Here is a 23,477-nt window from a genome sequence, read left to right on the forward strand (position 1 = left end):
GAAAGGAGAATTATAGTCCTTGTCCTACCCGTTCGGCTAACGACCCTCCACCAGTCAAGGAAGCGGTGGGTGAGAGTGGACACCCATTAAACTGCCATTTTATAGGCAGTAACCTTATACCCCCCTTATAGACCGACTTCGTGAATGAGGCCTACTAACGGTAAGACTGACTTTACTCTTATACATATATATAAATATTATTAACTTATAATATTATAAAGTATAAGGGTTGAATTTTAACTTTTAAAATTCTAAGGGCTAACTTGGAATTAAAGTATTCATAAGTGAAAACTTTTCAAATTCCAAAACTTGAGGGCAAGTTTTGAAACTATTCAAAACTAATTAATTCCATAACTTATGAGTTTAAAGTAGTTTTAATTAAAAAAAAAAAAAAAAAAAAAAAAAAAAAAACTCTTCAAGTTCCATAACTTGAGGACAAGTTATGGAAGACTTTAAACTAATTAATAAAAAAAAATAACTTTTTTTATTGTAACTTATGGAACTAATTAAGGTTACACTTTTTTTTTTAATTTAATGAAGAGACTCTTGAACCTCCATAACTTGAGGACAAGTTATGGAGTCATAAAACCATTTAATTAGAACTAGACTCTTCATTTTGTAACCTTTGCCAACTTTTATGAGTTTTATGATTCTTAAATGTGACTTTTCATATAACTTGAGGACAAGTTACAAAAACACACTTTGGAATCAACTCTTAGATTAAAATGGATTGAAAACAACTATTTCACACAACTTTTCTATTAATCTAAGAACCTCATAAGAACAAGATAATTCAAATCATCAATCTTCAAGAAATTAGCATGAACATACAAACTAATACAAATCTTGAAATTATGACAATTATCTTAGAAATTGGATTAGCATGAACATTACCACATCAAAAACAAATTTACAAAAACATCTTAGGGTAATGTTCCTAGTCCAATTCCAGCCAAAACAATCGAATATATGCATCCAACTCGATTTTTCAGCTACTTTTGCAAGTATAACAAGAAAACAAACCTGGCTCTGATACCACTGTTGGGTTATGAGCATTCTAACACTCCTATGTGTACATGCAACCCTAAATACCTTGGATCTATGTTTTCTCTATTATACATACAATTATGAACATCCAAGGTATTATCCTAATCTAGCATACAAAATAATAAATATAACAAGATAGAATACATACCTCTTTGATGTAGAATGTCTTCATGAAGCTTGAGTGCCTAGTGCCCCAAGTGTGACACCTCAAATGGTTCACACAACACCAAATACACTTGGAATAACTTGAGAAAAACTTGAACACTCCTTGAAATCGTCTAGCCCTCACACTCACACATTAGTGCATGATTTCTTGAGCCATGGGATTCTTTTATATGGTGGCTATTAGGGTTACACCATGTAACTCATAACTTTACCCATTCCTTATGCTCCATGGATTTTAACCTCCATGGAGTATCCATGGGTCACCCCATGGACTTAGTCCAACATAAGGAATCTTGGATCACAAGCCCACATATATAAGAATGAATGATTTACACAATCAACCCATATATTTAATTAGTCTCCTTTTGATCACTTAATTAATTCCAAATTAATTCTTGATCAATACTAATTAAATAACCTTATTAATATATTAGAACTTATAATATATTAACCAACCTTAAGTGTTATTTCTCTCATTATAGTCTATCCAAATGCATGATGCCATGCAACCCAAATGGACCATGTCGGGTCGGGTCAAGTCTTACCAATTATAGTTATGGAATTAGACATTAATCCAACATAAGACACCCTAGGACATGAAAAACACCTTGATTTAAGTGTTACAAGTGCTAAGGATTGCATCTAAGGGTTGTAGGACCTTGCATTTGAGTTTAAGGTCCAAGGGTAAACTCTTTTGGAGTTTACGGTTTTGGGACCAACTCCCTTGGAGTTTACGGTCGTAAACCCATGAGTTTACGGCCGTAAACTCATGGTAACTCCACCATTTTGTGTTTTGAAGCCTATAAGTCATAAAGAAGCATTCCTACTTCAAGTCTAAGCCTTAGGAAGTGATTGTGGCATCATTTCACCCCTTTGTAGAGTTTACGACCCATGGACCATTTCTCCATGAGTTTACGGCCGTAAACTCTAATGGTTCATGGTCTTTTTGATGTTTAAAGTCCTATGCACATCAAGGATGGGATCTAGACTAGTATCCAAGGCTTGGTAAGGGACTAGGGCATACAATGGCCCCTTCATTAGGGTTTACGGTCCAAGAACATGTTTGGACCGTAAACACCTTTGATCTTGTGATTCTTTGTGTTTTCTAGATGATTAAGAAGTGTAACAAGCCTTATAACAAGCCAAGGTAAGAGTACTTACTATGTAGAAGCCTGAAAGGGTGTTAAAAGTCCAAGAACACTAGTGTGTGTTCTTGGTGAAACTAAGAACACTTGAAGATCTACACAAATGGAATGATTTCATGGATGGAATCATGTAAGATCACTAGATTAAGTAAGATATCAGCTAATTAGGGCAAGAAACACTTACAAAGTTGAAGATCAAGAAGGAAATTCGGATGATACTTGAGAGGATTTGAGTTCTAGTTCTTGAAAGTGTGAAAAAGTGATAAAAATGGCTAAGTGCCATATTTATACCCCTTGGGGTTTACGGCCGTAAACACCATGTTTAGGCCGTAAACTCCAAACTCTTGGAGTTTTGAGACTTTATTGTTGCACAATAAACCCTAGGGTATCCTCTCTCCAGTTATCTCTTGAAGTACTAACTTTAAAATACTCAAACTGACACCAAAAAGCTTGAAAGTTAGCAAAAACAGTTCTGACTTCTATTGAAGTGACTGGTTGCACATAATAGAAATTTCGGGTTGTCACATCTTCTGATGGAAGAAGCTCACAAAACCATGTACTCGATTCATCCCGGCAGTACGAAAATGTATAGGGATCTAAAACCCTATTACTAGTAGCCGACGATGAAGCTCGATGTTGCTAGGTATGTGGCCGAGTGTGTAACATGTGCTAGGGTTAAGACACAACATCAGAAAACGTATGGGAGTTTAGAACCTTTACCTGTACCCATGGGTAAATGGGAAGATATTACCATGGACTTTGTGACTAAACTGCCCAGAACAAGGAACGTTCACGACATGATTTGGGTGATCGTTGATCGCTTCACTAAGAGTGCGCATTTCATAGCCGCTAACGAGAAATGGTCTATGGATAAACTTGCGAATTCTTACGTGAAGGAAATTGTGAGGCTTCACGGTGTTCCGTTAACGATTGTATCCGATCGTGACAGCCGTTTTACCTCATGGTGTTGGAGAAGTCTACAAGAGGAATTGGGTACCAAGTTGTGTTTGAGTACAACTTACCATCCTCAAACCGATGGTCAAAGCGAACGAACGATTCAAACATTGGAGGATATGCTGAGAGCATGTACCCTAGAATTCCAAGGTAACTGGGATGAACACTTACCTCTAGTAGAATTTTCCTATAATAATAGTTTCCACTCAAGCATCAAGATGGCACCTTATCACGCTTTGTATGGAGAAAAGTGTCGAACGCCGTCATGTTGGTTGGAAGCTGAGAAAAGCAGTTTATGGGACCTGAGATAGTCCATCAAACTGCTGAAAAGTTGAAAGTGATAAGGGAAAGGATGTTAGCAGCTCAAGATCGACAGAAGAGTTATGCTGACAAGAAAAGACAACCGATATCCTTCGAAGTTGGAGATTCAGTTTTACTTAAAGTCTCGCCGTGGAATGGACTTATAAGATTTGGTAAAAGGGGAAAGTTGAGTCCAAGGTTTATTGGACCATTTAAAGTTCCTCAGAGGATCGGGAATCAAGATTACAAGCTATAATTACCGGAAGAACTGGAGGGTATTCATAACACCTTTCATGTGTGTTATTTGAGAAAGTTCACGGGAGATGTGCCCGACATAATTCCCATTTCTGAATTAAGGTTGGATGAAAACAAGAGGTTGATTGAAGAACCTGAGGCAATCGTTAACCGTAAGACTAAGAAGCTGAGACGCAAGATGGTCGATTTAGTGTTGGTGCGTTGGAAACATACGAATGGGTCAAATCTCACCTGGGAAACGGAGAGTGACATGATGAGTCGCTACCCACATTTGTTTGCTGATGTGTGATTCCGGGGACGGAATCATCCTAAGGGGGAGAGAATTGTAATGCCCGTGTTTCTAGGCTAGGCATTAATATTGACATTATAGTCTAGGTTAACCTTTGTAACTCATTTTGAAGAAATGAAAAGGACTTATGTGAATATTATGTGAATTATGTGTTTTATGCTTAATTATTAGGGTTTAATTAATTAAGAATAAAAATGAGTGTCAAAAATAAATATTATATAAAGCCGATATCTATTAAGAAACTTGTAGTGGGCGTGACAAGGATTACAGATATATAAAGAATACCGAAATCCGAGTTATAACGAAGAAGTTATGACCTGTCGAAGTTTCGCGACAAAACCGGCACGGTGCCGAATGTCGTAAAAAGTGAATTTTTGAGAAACTACTTTTTGGCCTTAGTGATCTAAACGAAACTCGTAGTGTTCGTTAAACCGAGAGTAGGTATAAAAAGAACGCCCAAATCTGACTTCGTATGAGGAAGTTATGATTTTTCGAAGTTTCAGCTTAGCAGTAGACAACTAAAAACTCGAATTTTAGATCGAGTGATTTTTAGCCGACACGAACTAAACGAGAATCGAAGGTCTCGTCATTTGTAGCGCAACGGTAAAAAGACAGATGAAAACGGACATCGGATGAAGAAGTTATGAATTGTTAACGGATTTCCTGTCCCGGTCTGTTAAAAATAATAATTTAAAAAATAAAGTCAAAATTAGCCGACGAAGTCTAAACGAAAGTTGTAGAGCGTAATTTTACCTACGCGTGCATATAAAGAACGTCAAAAACGGAGCTCGTATGCGAAAGTTATGGATTTTAGAAGTTTTGGCGCGAAAACCGAGAAATTTCGCATAGGTGGCATCGGCCACGTCACCTTCGCTTAGAACATGCCACATGTCTGAAATGTGGCTGAGTCATCCGAGCTGCTAAGTCATCCGAAGTGGTCCACTAGGAGTCCGACGCGTGTCCCGTTCCTCGTGTTTGAGTCTCGCAGGAGGAGCCACGTCCGAAGCCTCGGACTAGACCGCGGTCCAATCAGAGGCCGACACCGAGCCCCTCGCACGCGCAGCCCATGTGCGAGCCACCTGCGCACCCTCGCCCAGCAGCTGCCACGCACCCTCGCTTGCTGACTCCTCCCTTCTAAGCCGACCTTCGGACCCCTATAAATAAGAGGGCATGCGAGCCTTCTCGGCTACATTTGGGAAATTGCCACTTTTAGCCCCTTTCTTCATATTTTCTTCATTTTAACATCCCCCAAAGCCCCGGTATTGATTATAACCCCCAGAATACGCCATGAAGAGCCCGAGAAGCCCGGAAAATTTATCTTTTCGGTTTCGAAGCCCGACCCTCGCAGAGCCCGGTTTCTGAATAAAACTCCCGGTTTTATTAGAAACGAACGTTTTAGGAAACGAATTGCTGCCCGATTATCATCAAATCAAGTGAGTGTATAGTCACCTTCATCTTACACCTAGATATGAAGTATTTTATATGAAATACGTGCTACGTGTAATTATATTAATTGTTTAATTGAGGTGACTGTTGAATTGATGTTTTATACAAGTTTTAAATTGTATATGTATTTTTATCTGCAAATATGTTGGGTAAAACATGGGTAGATAGTTGATGTGTGATGAGATAAAATGATGAGAGGCCTCGATGTGATTAAGCGGAGTTTGGATGACGACCACATAGTTTTCTAGACAGTCCAGTGGAAACGCTAGCAGGCCCGCAACCTGTAGGTGTTAATGAACTTGGGCGTTCATTCGCTGTACTCCATCCCCCTCATGGTTGCCTTTAGGACATGTATGGCTTAGGAAACCCCTTAGCAGTAGTGTCCATCCCGATGATATTCTTTAGGCTAGGTCCCTTGTGATAAGTGTTTAGGGACGTAAAGTGAGGATAACGGGAAATGGGTAATCAGGGTTATTGTTGATTGATGAACTTAATAAGTTTATTATTACTGTGGGTTGAAAACCCTATATACTCACCAGGCTCCCAAGCCTGACCCACTCAGCTTTTTATGTTACAGGTAGTGGACCCCGAGCATAGTCGGAGGACGATGAGAGATTTTTGGATTATAGGCCAGTAGTTGTAAATGACTGTTGAAAGGCTTATAATGTCTTGTTTATGCTTTTGATCTGTATCGGAACATGACATCCCGAGGTTTTGATATGAAATGAAATTATATATTTCTTTAAGAAAGGTTTTGACAAACTTTTATCATATTTTGTATTGGGGACCAATTCCGCAACATCTTTTAAAAAGATTTCTCTGATTTTATTTTAAAAAGCATAAATTAAATCGGTCTTTTCTGGCCGAGAAATTAGGGGATGTCACAACCGCTGTCAACCCCTTCAAGATCGATGAAGAGCTGCTCGGTGGGTGTTTCTGCACATGTGTGTGATGTAGTGTGTGGGTGAGAAACCCTTGGCCGGAATCTGAAAAGAAGTCACCACCACCACCGTGAGGTGGTGGCTGCCACCATGTGTCACCGCCGACCACCACAAGGGTGACTGTGTGTGTGTTTATCTTAGTGTGATTTGTGTGTGTGCGTTTATTTGGATTTCGCGTTGTAACATTGTATTTTATCGTAATAATAAAAAGAAACTCATAACCACCACGGTGAGGTGGTGGCTGCCGCCACCAACGGCCGTGTTGGGTGGCGGTGTGCTTTTGCTTGTGTTTAGTTGCTTTTGGGATGCTTGGAAATTTTCTAGCCAAAAATCATAACCACCACCACGAGGTGGTGGCCACCGCCGTGAGCCGCTGTTGACCACCACTACCCGAGGTGGTAGTGGGTGGTGCCTGACTTGTTTAACCTTCATGGCCCAATGAAGCCCTAATTGGCCTAAAAGCCCAATCATGTGACTAATGGGCTAGTATTTGGGTTGGAAACCCTAATTAGGGTTTGGGAAACCCTAATGTCATGAAACGCTAATTTTGGGAATTTGATCGGGACCCGCACTGGAATTATTTATTAGACTGAAAATGTTAATTAATAATCATTTGCAAATTAACCTAAGGCAATATTGGACTTAATGGATTAAGTCCTTAATGGGTTAAGTAGGAACACTTAACCCTAATCGTCATTTCATGTGAAAACCCTAATTTCACTTGGGATTTGGTGATTGGGCTACTGATGGGCTATCCAAGAACAAGTAAATGGACTAAAATATTTGGACGGGCTTTAAGGTAAGGACCATGTGAGGGTATGGGCCCAATTTGGAAAATTGGGCCATAACTGGTCCTTGAGGATTATGAGAGGATGGACCAATTGAAATGCCAAATGTTTGGACTGGACTAAGTGGTTGGGCCTTAAGGTAAGACCATGTAGAGGTTTAGGCCCAATTTGGAAAATTGGGCCATATGTTGGGCTTTGGTTCATTGGTTGACTATTGGGCCTTTGGAGTGTGAGTTGGACCTTGGGCTTGGAACCCAATTATTAATTGGGTGTTGTTTTGATGTTGACAACTCGGGAATCTGTCAACCAGTAGCTAGAGTTTTATCCGCAGGACTTCAACAGTATTAGGCGAGTTTTCCTCACTATACTCAAGGGTCTAAGGCACCAAGGCTGGCCCTTTTTGGATTGTTATCCTGATATGTTATATGTTCGAGTATCGTATGATCCGTTAGATCAGTATCCTGGTAGATAGGATGATATTATGCTATTATGATCTGTTAGATCGGTATCCTGGTAGATAGGATGTTATTATGCTGTCGTGATCTGTTAGATCGGTTTGTATGTCTATAGAATGTTGTGTAATTATCTGTTATATGTGTAGATGTTTGATTAGTGGTTGAGGCTTATATGCTTTGTGTGAGAGCCAACAGACTTGGGCATTCCAACCTGATGGTTGTGGGCCGTGAGTATTCCATCCCGAGGATGATTGGACTCGTAGTATGTGGGCATTCCAACCCGATGGTTGTGGGCCGAGGGTATTCCATCCCGAGGATGACTGGACCCGTTATATATATATATATATATATATATATATATATATATATATATATATATTGACATTCCAACCTGGGGTATTCCATCCGGATGGATCACTAGACCCAGAGGTTGATTGGGCCTGGGGTATTCCAACCCGATGGTTGATTGGACCCGACATATTTGTCATTGTATACGGTGAGATTGGGCTGCTTCGTGCGTCAGTCAATAGGCCTGGGGTATTCCATCCCGATGGATAATTGGACCCATAGTATGTTGTTTGTGATTATATGTGTATTGTTGTGTGTATGAGTATTTTGGGGGAACTCACTAAGCTTTGTGCTTACGGTTTCAGTTTACTGTTTCAGGTGCTTCATATGTCTCGGCAAGGCGAAGGCGTGACCGTACACATCCTCACGTTTTGGACTTTTGGTTTTTGGGGTACTCTGGTATGAAACTATTTTGAAAACATTTTGTAATAACTAATGGCTTTTGGATGTTTGAAAAAGTTTTAAATTGGCTTGATTTTTATGGGTGTTACATAACTTTACGTCCATACATGGGTTATTTAGCTCAAAAAGCCCTAAAAAGTGGTTCACAATTTGCATGGGACTCCCATGGCCATAAAGTTGGCTCCTTTATGCCATGGAGTCCCCCAAAGGCTCCAGATATGAAGTCATGACTCCAAAACATGCTTGCATCCATGAATGGTTCTGAAATATGCTCGTTGAAGCCCTAAACTACCCCATGAAGAGATCTAGTAAATGAATAGCCAAGGTATAGACTTTATACCTCAATAAGGCTGCTCTGACAACGAAATCTCTGGATCCAAAGCTTCCTCCTTCAACCAAGCACTTTAAGCTTCCACTCCTTCAAGGAAATACCAAAGAATCACTCTCTTTTCACTCACACACACTCAAAAGGCTATAGATCATGAATTAGGGTTTTGCTGGACTGAGGGAGGCGATGAGGGAGGCCACAATAAGGTGTTAAGGTCCTTAAATAGGGTGCAAACCCTGGAAATTAGGGTTTCACTCTGGCAGCTCTACTCATCGAGTTGAGGCTTCTCAAGTCGTCGAGTAGACTTCAAGTTCGCGTCCAAAAATCCCATTGCTGCTCGACGAGTTTGGGGCCTCCAACTCATCGAGTCCCTTTACAAAAACGAATAATTCTTATTAAAATACATACCAGGAACCGGGCATTACAAGTTAGATGAAAATCTCAAATTGTTTTAAATGTTGCTTCGAGTGGGATTGCTTCTTTATTATTAACCGGCGGCAGGACGACGCACTCCCGGTTTATAATTCCATTGGTTCTTACTGAGGATTCTGTTTGTTCCATATCACCAAAAACTGAACTCGCCAGTTTATTACAAAAAAACTCATTGATCATATGGGATGAAGCACCTATGATTCACAAGCATGATTTTGAAGCTTTTGATCGAACTTTGAAAGATCTATTAAAGTGTCATAATCCTAGAAACTCAAAATTGCCATTTGGAGGGAAAGTGATTGTGTTTGGAGGAGATTTCAGACTAATTCTGCATGTTATCCCAGGTGGTAGCAGACAAGACACTGTTAATGCCTAATTAAGTTCTTCATATTTATGACAACAATGCAAAGTCCATAAATTAACCAAAAATATGAGGTTAACTGTTGGAAGCTATACATATGCTATTCAACAAACAATGGATTTTGCAAAATGGCTCTTGGATATAGGAGAAGGCAAAGTTGGTGGCCTTAACGATGGAGAAGTGATTATTGATATTCCGCAAGATCTTCTCATTAATGATCCGTGTGATCCTATAGGTTCATTAATTGACTTTTTGTATCCATCAACTCTTGAAGATCCCAACAATCCGAGATATTTTCAAGAAAGAGCAATACTTGCTCCAAAAAATGAAGTTGTTGGAAAAATAAATGACCGATTGCTATCATTGTTTCCAGAAGATATAAAGTCTTAGGTCTACCTAATCATAAGTTAGTTTTGAAAGTCGGGGTTCCAATTATGTTGTTGAGAAACATTAATCAGAAAAATGGCTTATGTAATGACACTAGACTATAGGTGATATCTTTGGGCAAACGTGTTATTAAGGCAGTTATCATATCTGGAAATAATATTGGAAATCAGACCTTTATTCCAAGAATGTCGTTAACGCCATCTGGAAAAAAATCTCATTCAAATTTCAAAGAAGACAATTTCCATTGTCCGTTTGTTTTGCAATGACAATTAACAAGAGCCAAGGACAATCCTTATCTAAGGTTGGTTTGTTTCTCAAAGATCCGATTTTTACACATGGTCAACTGTATATTGCCTTATCTAGAGTTAAAAGTAGATAATGATTAAAATTGTTAATTTTAGATAATGATGATAGAATCACAAATAAAACTTGTAATGTTGTGTATAAAGAAATTTTTTTAAAATTTATAAGTAGTTTATACAATATTGTTTATTATAACATATTTTGGTTTTTAAAAACACTTTATTGTTAATTTTGATTTGTAATTTGTTATATTTTTCATATATTTTTGTTTCAACCACTTAATTTTCCTATTTCTCATATATATATATATATATATATATATATATATATATATATATATATATATATATATTATAAATTCCATTTTTTGTTGCTGTTGTTTTATTTTTTATAATTATAATATAATTAATCTAATATTTAATCATACAATATTATTTTTGTCATTACTTCACAAATAAAATATAACTTCGAAAACAATGTTACATATTTATTTAAATAAATGATTATAAATTTAAATAAAAAAACACATAACTATTTTAATTAAGTTTTTATTTAAAATGATTGATTAACAATTATAAACTTTTAATATAAAATTTTATTAAAAAAATCACACATCATTTTCCACATGCTATACCCTAATTGCAAGCAAAATATTAGAGTTAGATATAATTCTTTGTCAAACATATATCATCAATATTTCTCCCGTTCACTCTTAATGCGAATTTACTAAATTATCCCCAACAATCCTATACCAAAAACAGCAATAAACCCCTAGAAACCCTCAGCCCGTCCGCCGTCCTGCCTGTTTCCATTCCCGCCATCACAAGGTAATCTGGTTTTCTAGGGTTTTGGTTTTGTTGACTGCAAGTTTTTTTGCTTTCGGATTAGTAAGGGGTCGTTTGTTTATGCTTCTAATTGGGTCCAACAGGGACCCGGTCCAAAAAAGATAGATCAGATTTCGTTTTTACATTTAAGGAGTCGGTCCAAGCATAAGATTGTGTCCAAGAAAAAAACCTGATTCGGAGTTTACCCTACCTAATTCGTTCATAACCTCCACAGAGAAAAGGCGATCGTTGAAGCAACAGGACCGATCAACCAACAGGTAACAGTTTCTTCTTCCTTCTTGCCTTCTCGTTTCTTCTTCGTTCTTCTTTCTTCCTTCGTTCTTGGGATTTCGTTTTTGCTTAGATGTGAAGGCAAAAATTAAGGATGGTACCAGTAAAAAATCAGTGCAATCTCCTTTAGGATTAATGATATATTTTACAGTGAAATTGTTAGGGCAGTCGACAGCAGCCCTTACTCCCCTTATCTTGTTGAACAAATTCATCATTCTTATAATCTTCAATCTTCCATGTGACAAAAGTACCCCTGTTGGTTCCTACGCATCACGTGATCCCAGCAGCCATACCAAAATTAAGAGAGCAAGATAACATATGCTGGAAGGAGACGCTGGAAACAATGGGATCAAACATTACCATTTCTGCAATAAATTTACTTTAGTCTCTTTACAGTTCAGATAGGACGGCTGTGATCCTTACATGGAGATGGACCAAAATATCCCTGAGAACCTTTTCCTTTTGATTTTAACCCACAAGACTACATACCAACAATAGGCCCAAAAAAAATCTGCCACACGTTTGACAAAAATGCCCTTGCTGTAACATTCTTGCTTCTGTCAGGACTTGTAACATTGTTTTGACTTGTCATTTTCTTTGCATTAAATTCATTCCTGATTCAGCTTTTTAGAGTTTTTCTCATTGCCTAATTAGATTGCTAATCAACTATTTTTAAATGGTGAACGGTTAAATATCTATGCAAATTATTATGCTGTTTTTTTATTTTAATTTGGATTTTGTATTACAATTTGTATTTGGATTTTAAATGATGTATGTTTTATTTAGATTTTATGTGACAGTTTGTATTTGTATAATTATTTTATCTAGCAAAACATAAGGGTAATATGTTAGTGAAACAAATGAAGCAAATGACCAACTGCTTCAAATTTTCAGTGCGTACCAACTGCTTGATAAATTTTTCAGGCTGAAATCTGTTGAAATGATTACTCACTGTCTTTAAGTAGAGTTAGTGAAACAAATGAAGCAGTTTTATAAAATTTGAGAGTCTATGAAATTTTCTTAGATATATAATTGTTTGTATTGTTTATCTTCTTGACTTTAGGACTGCAGAAAGCCAAAGGAAAACACCAGTGCTTTATAGATATGGATACTGAAACAAATGGAGGTGGCTCTTTGGTTCTGATAAAGCAAGGAGCTGAAGCTGTGAGATAAATTCTTTTTTACATTGTTTATGTAATTGAAATTCTTAAATGGGACCCATGTATAATAATATGGTTAATTTTTTTTTTTGATTGATACTTCTTAGAGAGTCTTTGAGTCAACATTTGGAGGAAGGAAGTCAATTGTTAAGGAACGATTCTCAAAGAAGTACAGACATCCAACTTTAGATTCAAAGCTCACACTCAAGCGCTTAAATGCGGTTTGTTGACAAATATTTGATTTTAATGCTCAAAGATTTCATTTTTGTTTCCTATAGTATAATATTAATGATTGATTTATTTTATAGGAGGCTAGGTGTATGACAAAAGCTAGAAGGCTTGGAGTTTCTACTCCTGTGCTTTATGCGGTAGACCCTGTATCACATACCCTAACTTTTGAGTATGTGGAAGGTCCATCCATCAAAGACATATTCCTTGAATTTGGATTAAAAGGAGTTGTTGAAGAAAAGATGGATGACATTGCCTTCCAGATTGGGGATATAATTGGGAAATTACATGATGGTGGAGTCATTCATGGGGACTTAACCACATCCAATATGTTATGGCGTAGTGACACAAACCAGCTGGTATTATTTCATACCCTTTTTTTTTTTCTTTTTTTTTTTTTTTTTTAATTTTATAAGATTATTTGTGTATCAACTTTGTTTATCTTTTGTCAGGTATTAATCGATTTTGGTCTGAGCTTTGTGTCCACACTTCCAGAAGACAAAGGTGTTGATTTATATGTTCTGGAACGAGCTTTGCTTTCTATGCATTCATCATGTGGAAATGTGGTAAGATAATTGGAAATTTTGTATCCAAAATTTGAATTAGACATTTTTTTCCCTTCCCATTATATGGGTAAAGTGGATGAATGGGTAATAATGTCTTTATACATAGGGTCTGTTTCTTCTAGACTGAATAAATGACCATTTTGCCCTTGCATTCCAAAAAGCAAATTTCACAACATTCATCAATTTTGGGAGGAAAAATAAAATAGGTAAAGGGTAAGTGTGTAACTACATTAAGCTATGCTTCTTTGGCTTAACCCAGTAAGTCATTATGTCCAGATTGAGTACAAAAGAAACAATCATGTATGGGTTTACAGAGTAAGTGCTTAACTCATTAAGTCAAAAAGAAACATAACCATGGTTTGGCATTCTTGAACAGATGGATAAGATACTTTCAGCATATAGGAAGTCTACAAAGCAATGGTCATCTACATTTAACAAACTTGGTCAAGGTACTATAATCTTACCTAATGTATTCTCCTATACATTCTTTTATGTGAAAACTGATCAACTTGGGTAATTTTTTATTGCTAATGGATCAAAAGTGTGTAATTTATATATAATAAAAAAACTTGGCTAAAAAGGGATCAAAAGTAGAATCATTGTGTTAATAAAAGTAATAATGTCATATATTAATTGTTTACATGATATAATATTGTTGCTTGTTAACTTGTGACAGTGAGACTACGAGGCAGAAAGCGAACCATGGTTGGATGAAGTAACTCACCATCATAGTCTTTCATTTGTTATGTGGTAATTTCTTTGAAGTTGTATTTATTTATGCTGATAAATGCTTTGGGATAAAAAATGAAGTTATCTATTTAGACCTAATTTGAAAGATTTGAAATGATGTTTTTGTTTTCTTTCAAAAACATCATTTTTGGGAATTTGTGTGTTAGTTACTCATATTATCAGAATTGTTGAAAAGCTTACATAGTTTATTTAATTATTGCAATTTCAAACGGTGGAAGTATATGAAATTCAATCAAATACTAATTAGTTGTAAAAAAACTTTTCATGATGCTTTAAGGATAGTTAAGAAATTGCCTATTGACCTTGTGTATTATCGCTTTAATTTTTAAAACACATATCCAAATACTTTTCGATTTTTACTTTCCGAGAGATTGTGAATGAAGAATCACGCTTTGATTTTGGGGAACTTTAATGATTTTAATTTAGGGTCTAATAAACGAAATACCGTATATGTCATTCTGAAACATCAAAATATCGTATTTCGAAGAATCGTTGTTTGATGTTTTAATAGTGAAAATCAGATTTTTGTTAAGTATTGTTTAAATCAAAATTATCTTGTGGTCATACATAAACAGGAGATCGATATGCTTGAAATAATAAATGTTATAACTTTAACCTTTGTGTACAATGGATTTATTAGTATAACATGGCTATCTAGCTATTGAGTAGTGACATTAGAAGCTTGGAAGTGGTTAAAGTCTTTGTTCCAAACTTGTTTCCACATACTAAAAATGTTATTGGCTTTTGGCGGGTAGCCAAGTCCAACATATATTACTTTTGGTATATGAAGTCCAATAACAAAAGCAATGAAATCATATAAAAAATCCAGTTGAAAAATGACATTTTTTTATGTAAGTTCTACATATCTATGAGGTTCTCTTTATAAGTGAAGTTCATTTGTGGAAAATAAGTTTGAGAAACCAATGTTGTTTTGCTTGTAATAGTTTACACTTTTATTTTTTTAATTACTTGGAAGAGTGTTGGATTTGAGATGTCAACAACTACCACCCCATTTACAAAATGCCTTCTCCTATGACAAAAACCAATAAGAATAAGTTTAAATAAAATATTTTGGTGATGAATAGTGAAGATGTTACTTTTGGTGACCGCATGGTTAGGTTTCTTGTCATAAACAATAATTCCTACTTAAATACGTTTGTTAAAGTGTTTGATAAGTTTATGTAAATTTTCCCTTCTACATGTTTTATTTTTCGTTTTACAAAGATTACATGACATACATATGTTCTCTTTAGATGTACTGGCATGAAGTGTCCTTATATACAACCAACCAGGTTTTTATATATCTCAATGATTTATTTTTTTTAATTTATCTCAATTGTTCATGTATTCTTCTATTAGATGGGAGGATGCATTGAGAATGTGGGTGTTTCTAGCATCTCTTTTGTAAACGAATTACAAAGTATCTTCATAACTTTGGAGGAGAAACCATAGTTTCATAGCTTGGAGAATTCACCCTATTTTTTGTGTCAGTTTTATGGGTTACATTTTCATGCAGTTTTTTTTACTGATCTGTTAGCTATCACTCCTATGGTGTTTTAACATTATCACTATGTTTTTTATTGCATGATTTTTATTTGGGCATAGCGCACCCAAATGCTCACGATTACCTTGAAATGACCTCAAGCCGTTGGATTGTTTTTAGAATTGTTGAGCCAAAAATGAGGTTCTTTTTGGCTCCATCTCAACTAACTATTACTACTACTACCATTTGTTGGTTCTGGATTGTAAATATTGTTGTCAATTTTCTTATCTATCTACCAGTATTTATGATAGATTTGAAAAATTATGACTGATCTATTTCTTAAAGAGGACCTATGCCACTTTTATGTGGCCTTTGAGAGGGCAGCTTCACGAGAAGAGTTAGTAATTTCTTTTATGATAAAAAAATTGTTGATATATTTATTATATATCATTGAAGATTGTGTTCAACTTGAAGTAACTATAAACATTGTAGATGGATAAACTAAAGTGAACGGGACGGGAGAATCTCATGACATTTCTTTATGAGAAAACCAGGCCTAAGAACGTTGGAGGGACGGTTCCAACGACCTATTTTAGTTGACATCACAAAAATCCCTTTTAGATGCTTTTAATACCGGCGTGTTATCTTTTTTTTTTAAATTTGAACTAGTGAACAAGTGCTTAGAGAGTAGATTATCGAAACACTTGTCCACGGGTCCAACTAAAAAAGAAAAATATTACATTGGTATCAAAAACATCTAAATTTATTTTTTGTGATGCCAACCAAAATAGGCCCGATTGTAACAGTCTCTCCAACGTTCTTAGGTGTGGTTTTCTCAAAAATAAAGTTCGTGAGATTCTTTCGTCCCGTTTTGAGACATGCTCTTTGTTTATCCATCTACATGGTTTATAGTTACTTGAAGTTGAAAATCTTCAATGATAAATATACCTACAATTTTGTTTTGTTTACATAAAAGTAATTACTTACTCCTATTTCGTGAAGCCGACGAAGGTCATTCTTGGGGGTAACACGCTGCACAAGAGTGGCATACATCATTTTAGGAAGGATATCGGTGATAGCTTTTCGAATCTATCACAGGTAAGTAGATAAAAGAATGACAACGTTATATACAAATCTAAAACCAACAATCGGTAGTAGTAGTAGTTAGTTGAGAATGAGCCAAAGTGAAGAACCTCATTTTTGGCTAAATAATTCTTAGCACAATCCAAAGTCTTCTGTTCATTTTCAAGATAATCGTGAGCATATGGGTGACATATACTTGGATAGAAATCCCACAATAAAAATCATGGTGATAAAGGTTAAAACACCATAAGAGGAGCTGCCAGTAAAAAAAGCATCATGATTGTACCCTTAAATGCCAGATACACAGAAATTAGGAGAATTCTCCAAGCTTTGACATTGTGGTTTCTCCTCCAAAGTTGTTATAAAGATCTTTTGTAATTGTGGTTGCAAAAGAGAGGCTAGCAATACCCATATTCTCAATGCATCCTCCCATCTAATAGAAGAATACGTAAACAGTACAAGATGAAGTAAAAAAAAATAAGTCAAACCTGACTTGGTTATATATTAGCACACCGAATAACAATACAACTAAAGAGAACATATGTATATCGTGTAGTCTCTATAAAATGAAACATAAAAGATGTGAAACAAAAAGTTTAAATAAATTTATCAAACATTTCAACAAAAAGTATTTAAGTAGAAATAATGGTTTATAACAAGAAACCTAACCGTATGGTCACCAAAAGTAACGCCTTCATTGTCCATAAGCAAAATAGTGCATCGAAATCTATTCTCATCGGTTTTTGTCATTGGATTATTCCACACCCAATGGCCATGGCCTTTTGTGCATGGTCCGGTAGTTGTTGACATCTCAAATCCAACACTCTTTCCACGTAACTATAAAAATAAAAATGTAAATTATTATAAATAAAACAATCTCGGTTTCTCAAACTTGCTTTGCACAAATGAACTTTATTTATAAAGGGAACCTCACAGATAAACTTGCATAAAAATGTCATGTTTCAATAGGATTTTTTTTATACCTTAAGTAATATCTGTTACACTTGGCTTATGAAATTCCGGTTACTTTCTAATTAGTTGCCAAAACTCTGTAATTCTACACAATTCATAATTCATAATTTTTGTATGGCCATTCTCGATTTTATTCACAATTTGACATATATGCTTTGTATCCTCCCATCTTGAATGGCGTTGTATATTTCATGCAATTACACGAGTATTAAGCATTTAATGGGTTTGGATTGAAAACCAAACCCATAAACTCCTTTTAATGAACTTTAAGTAAAGAAGAGATAAATGTGATTTTTTTGATTAAGCTCTTTATCCATTAAGATGTTCTTATTACATTACTTTATATAGATGTTAAGAACTAGGGATGAACTTTTTAACCGAAAAACTGAATTGCAACCGCAATCGGTTTAAACCTATCAGTGGTATTTGGTTCGTTTCCCGATTCCCCTAATTCATCATTTTCGGTTTTCGGTTCTTTTGATTCCGGTCCGGGTTCGGGTACCGAAGACCTTCTTAGAGAGCAACTTCATAGTAGAACTGAACCATAACCGGTTAATGGTATTCGATCCGGTTCTCGGTTCCCTAATCGATTTTCGATTCTTTCGGTTCCGGTCCGGTTCGATCCAAAACTAGTATTTAGCTGAAATAAATAAATGCTCTTATTCAGCGAAACTCATCTCCATAAGTTAACTTGGAGAGTGGGCGCCAAGCAACAAACTTTACCGGAGGTCTTTAGGTGAGAATTCGATTAATTCTAAAACTTCAGTTCCATTCGTTATAGGGGGTTAAAAAGGGTGTTGAAAATAAGAATTCTAAGGATGTAAACGAAGGTTATGGTGACTCTCACTCATCATTAGGCGATTCCATTAAAATATTGAGGAAGAGACGATGTATTTCCCTTATTGATGAATTGACTGCTTTTATTGATTTTGGGCAAGCCATGGGTTAAGCAATGGAAGGATGTACTCAAAATATTCAGGATCTTATTAATAATCATGGAGGAGTTGAAGATTTCTCATGAATTTACTCTTTCTGAATGTTCAAGGATTGGGGAAGGAGGGGAAGATTGCTTGGGTGAAAACCTTTTGTAGTAAACATCAAATTTCTTTTCTAACTTTATAGGAATTTAAAATGAGGCGTATATATATATTGATGTTGTAAGGTTGGGGTAATCTTCAATTTGATTATGCTTACTCCTCTTCTAAAGGTCTTTCGGGTGGAATTCTTTGTATTTGGGATAAGATTTTTTTTTTTTTTTCATAAATGCAAGTGTATTCGGATGATCATTTGGTGATAGTGGAGGGTTCTTGGCTCCCATCTAAAACTCGCCTGCTTTTTGTCTCCATTTATGCTCCTCAAGATGTCAATATTAAAAAGTTGATTTGGAATTGGTTGCTTCACATTATGAGTAATCGGGAGGGTGAGATAAAACTGCTACAAAGCTGACAAAGCTGACAAAGCTTGTTGATATTCTCCTTGGAGGATATTCTTTTACTTGGTCTGACAAAGCTCCTACAAAAATGAGTAAACCGGATAGTTTTCTCGTGTCCGAAGGTACTTTGGAGATATTTTCAAATTTGACAGGTTTTGTTTTGGCAAGACATCTCTCTGACCATCGTCCTATTCTTCTTAAAGAGATTTCTATTAAATATAGTCCTCCATTTAGGGTGTTTCACTCTTGGTTTTCCATGGATGGCTTTGTTCAAATGGTGGAAGATTCTTGGAATACTAATGGGATTTTTCATCCAAATGCTTTGATGCTTTTTAAAAAGAAGTTGCAACATTTGAAGAAAATGATAAAGGTGTGGAGTTTTGATTTTAGAAATAACAAGGAAGGAGTTCAAAATCAATGTTTACTCTCTTTGCTTGATCTAGATTGAAAAATTGATAGAGGAGAATGGGACCCTTCATTGTTGGCTGAACGGGTTACGTTGCATAAGAAGATTGAAGACTTTAATCGTATTGAAAGGGTTGATCTTGCTCAGAAGGCTAAGATCAAGTAGGCTATTGAAGGAGACGAGAATTCCAAATTTTTTCATGGTATGTTAAATAAAAAAAAGCAAGTTGTTGGCAATTCGGGGTGTGATGGTTAATGGGGTGTGGCTTGACAATTCTTGGTGATGGAGAGTCTTCATGTTGCTTTCCAAGGCATTCTTGACCGCAATCTCTTTTCTGATATTAAACTTGGTATGAACTCCATTATTACTATCTTTCATTTGTTTTATGCAGATGATGCAGTGCTTATAGGGGAGTGGAAAGATTTTCATATTCAAAATCTTGTTATAGTGTTTCATTGTTTTCATTTGGCTTTTGGTTTGAAAATTAATCTTCATAAAAGCAAACTTTTTGGCATTAGTGTTAATAATTCGAGTATTGAGGCGGTTGCTACTCGGATTGGATGCGATAGGCGGTAATATGAACCGCCTGGATTCCTGGGAAAGAGGTGGTGCAGATGGTTACTTCTAAACTTTCTAATTGGAAAGTTAAGACGTTATCGATAGGCGAAAGGCTCACTTTAATTAAATCGGTCCTCGGTGCTATTCCTACTTTCTATATGTCGATTTACAAAGCTCCAAAAGGAATTTTAGCTAAACTTGAAGCCTTACGAAACAAATTTTTCGTGGGGGCGGAGGTGGATGAGAAAAAGTTATCCCTTGTTAGTTGGAAAAATTCAACACTAGGTGGATGAGAAAAAGTTATCCCTTGTTAGGTGGATGAGAAAAAGTTATCCCTTGTTGGTTATGTTGGCGTGACTACTTTTCGTCTTTTCCTAGTAGAAGTTCAAATTGGGTGGATATAGTCAAAGTTATGAATCTAACCTAGTGTTGATGTGCATATGTTACAGTTGTTCACTAAAAAGATTGGGGATGGTGCTTCTACTTCTTTTTGGGATGATGTGTGGTTAGGCGGTTTGGTGCTTGAATATCAGTTTCCTAGAATTTACAATTTGGAGAATTCTAAAGGTATAACGGTAAAGGAAAAGTTGAGTCATGAATCTATTTTGAATTCCCTTTGTAGACATCCTAGAGGAGCTGAGAGTGTTCAATCGGAGGGGCTTAATTCGCTAATTGATTATGTTTTTCTTTTTTCTTTTTTTTTTCCGACTCCAGATAGGTGGTGGTGATCTCTTTCGGGGATGGGGGATTTTTCTGTAGCTTCAGCTCGCTCTTTTATTGACGAGAAGATGTTATCGGCTGCGAGTCCTCCTATTAGGTGTAGTAAGGAAGTCCCTATTAAAATTAATATTTTTGCTTGGTGGTTAGCTCTTGATAGACTTTCGACTAGGGTCGTTCTCGATAGAAGGGATATTGATTTGCCTAGTTTATTATGCCTAATTTGTGAAGACGTTATGGAGTCTTCCTCTCATTTTTTTTATGATTGTTCTCTTTCGGCTAACATTATACTTCAAGTTTGTCGTTGTTGGGGTTTTCCGACTCCAAGCTTGCCTTCTTATGTAGATTGGTTGGTTTGGTTCAAGGCCTTGCGTTTTCCGGCTTTTGCTAAATGGGTCTTGGAAGGTGTTTTTTATGTGGTTTAGAGGATGATATGGGATTACATGATTTGGAGCTACAAAACCGAAGGCTTCCCTTATCTTTGATAATGTAGTTACAAAGTCTTTTCTTTGGTGCAATGTCAGGTGTAAGAAAGATATTAATTGCAGGGCGGAGCCTTGAACAATTAGTTTGGGGGGCCGAAAGTAGTATAAAATAAAATAAAAATTCCTACACTAAAAAACCATTTTTTTTTCACCAAATAAACACCAAAAATTCCCATGATTGTATCAATAAAAATCAAAATGGGGGAACAATTGATTCAATAAAAATTAACAAAAATCTGTTTATTCTAGACAAACGTTAACAAAAATTTGCAATAACTCATTTAGCAATATGTGAAAAGTAAAAACTGAAAACTAAAATAGATTTTCATTGCCAAGTTAATGTCATCTAAAATTTGTAACAAACTAACAATCAACATTGCATTTAATAGATTGTGAAAAGTGAACCGAAATTGAAATTAGTTGGTTCCCAAGACCTAAATCAGTGAAATCATAATTCACAACAAGAAAAGAACAAGACTACACGACTAACAAGAGCATTCTTAATTCCTAACTCAGCCACTCGAGACCAATTCAATCAATTAATAGAATTAGAAATCAAATGTTTGAGCCTTTGAGATGAATCCGAGAGAACTGAAGAACAGGAGAAGAAAGAACAGGAGCGTTTCATACCTGATTTCTGATGACCGGTGACTGCGGACAGTTCCTGTGGTGGCAAATGAAGGTAGCTACTGAGGTCTGAGCGAGGTACGGAGGTAGCGACTAGCGACGATGGTCGATGGGGGTTGGGTAACGATCGATTTTGACTTTTTATCACTGTTCGAAAATCAAACTATTGGAATCAGGAGGGGCCACAGCCCAATTTGGACACTTGCAGGTCTATAATTAAAAAAAATTTGAAGTGATATAGGTTATTTCTAAGCCAAAAACCAGGGGGGGGGGGCATAACCCCTCCTGGCCCTATACAAGATTCTATACAAGATTCGCTCTTGTGTGTATGCTCACTAAACTTTATGCTTACACAACTAAACTTTATGCTTACACATTGTTTATTGATCTTTTTCATAACTCTCCGCGGTAGACAGCTGCAAGAACCAACATGAATGCAGATGATATTCACATTCTCAAAGATTTTTTTGTTATATTATCATTATGACATTTAAATATGTAATATGGGATTATGACTTGCGTATTTTGGTTATGTTACATTTTTAATAACTCTGATAATGTGTATCGAAAGTTTTAACATGTTTTAAAGTTGTTGAATTAAGAATGCTATCTTTTACAAATGATTTTGTTATAACTAACATTGAAAGCTATGCTTTTAAATGTATTCTTTTCAAAGGTATTTTCTTTTATTAATGTTTTAAAAGAATTTTTTTAATTAAAGACGTTACAACATTAGACAACTTTTTTATCTATAAATTTTTTTAACCTTTGTATGGTAGTATCAATAGTATTTTGGTGGTTCTATGTTTGCAAATATGTCATTGGCACTTAATTATGAGTTTATGGCTTTGAAATGCTTTGATCTTCTATGTGCTTTTTAGAAAAATTATTCTATGTGCTTTTTAGAAAAATTAATCCATTGTTGTGTGTAGATAATAATATAGTGACTTATATATATATATATATATATATATATATATATATATATATATATATATATATATATATATATATATACTAGAAAATAATAAGGCTCGTGCTAAGCACTGACCCATAAAGTTCAACGTAGGATGTCTATGTTGTGATATGAGAGTGATAATCATTTTCTCACCAACTCTTAGTTACTTATTAAAGTTGAATGATTCTTAGCTCAATAATATTTCATTATGTTTGGTTCAAAAAAAGAATCCCAATGTAAATACCAGATATGAGTTCTAAGGCATGTACCAAAATAAGGTAAAATATCAAACGATGAATATAAGCTATATCTTGAGCATCTTCGTTAAGATAACGGATAATATTGCAATTTACTATTTCATTTTCCATTAAGGAATGAAAACAAACAATCCTCAGACTAAGCAATGAAAAAAAAAACCGACTGAATTACATTCTTTCAAGATCTGTCCATTCCATTCCATTAGATAACACAATCATTTTTTTTTCAATTAAGTGGAATAGGTTATTCCATTCCTTCCCCGATTCCATCATTACCAAAACACCTGCTATTAGTAATACCAAAGCTGATAGAATCCAACCTTAAGTCTGATTG

General features: G+C 35.6%; 2 protein-coding genes and 2 long non-coding RNA genes across 7 annotated transcripts; 3 read left to right on the plus strand and 1 right to left on the minus strand.

The window, feature by feature from the left end:
• Positions 1-9,725: 9,725 nt before the first annotated feature.
• On the plus strand, positions 9,726-10,046 carry LOC145114324 (uncharacterized). The gene has a single exon (XM_079050320.1). The coding sequence runs from the start codon at positions 9,726-9,728 to the stop codon at positions 10,044-10,046; it is 321 nt and encodes a 106-aa protein (XP_078906446.1).
• A 1,048-nt stretch (positions 10,047-11,094) lies between these two features.
• On the plus strand, positions 11,095-14,299 carry LOC145114498 (Protein kinase superfamily protein). 3 transcript variants are annotated; one of them, XM_079050522.1, is made up of 8 exons: positions 11,095-11,173; positions 11,406-11,448; positions 12,533-12,625; positions 12,729-12,842; positions 12,930-13,208; positions 13,302-13,415; positions 13,792-13,864; positions 14,092-14,299. In XM_079050522.1, the coding sequence occupies exons 3-8, from the start codon at positions 12,566-12,568 to the stop codon at positions 14,127-14,129; spliced, it is 678 nt and encodes a 225-aa protein (XP_078906648.1). In that variant the 5' UTR covers positions 11,095-11,173; positions 11,406-11,448; positions 12,533-12,565; the 3' UTR covers positions 14,130-14,299. The 3 variants fall into 3 exon arrangements, with proteins under 3 accessions (XP_078906648.1, XP_078906647.1, XP_078906646.1); XM_079050521.1 differs by having other exon boundaries at positions 11,097-11,173; positions 12,525-12,625; XM_079050520.1 differs by lacking the exon at positions 11,095-11,173 and having other exon boundaries at positions 11,310-11,448; positions 12,525-12,625.
• A 451-nt stretch (positions 14,300-14,750) lies between these two features.
• On the minus strand, positions 14,751-22,144 carry LOC145116038 (uncharacterized). 2 transcript variants are annotated; one of them, XR_013711846.1, is made up of 3 exons: positions 21,932-22,144; positions 17,401-17,568; positions 14,751-17,164 (listed from the first exon to the last, which is right to left on the minus strand). It is a non-coding gene; the product is annotated as an uncharacterized LOC145116038 (long non-coding RNA). The 2 variants fall into 2 exon arrangements; XR_013711845.1 differs by having other exon boundaries at positions 14,751-17,568.
• LOC145117358 (uncharacterized) lies at positions 19,538-21,337 on the plus strand. Its single transcript, XR_013712616.1, has 3 exons — positions 19,538-19,890; positions 20,549-20,666; positions 20,814-21,337. It is a non-coding gene; the product is annotated as an uncharacterized LOC145117358 (long non-coding RNA).
• Positions 22,145-23,477: the final 1,333 nt, after the last annotated feature.

This window comes from Lactuca virosa, chromosome 5, assembly GCF_052849685.1.
Source record: "Lactuca virosa cultivar CGN04683 chromosome 5, Lactuca_virosa_CGN04683_v6, whole genome shotgun sequence".
Lineage (NCBI taxonomy): Eukaryota > Viridiplantae > Streptophyta > Magnoliopsida > Asterales > Asteraceae > Lactuca > Lactuca virosa.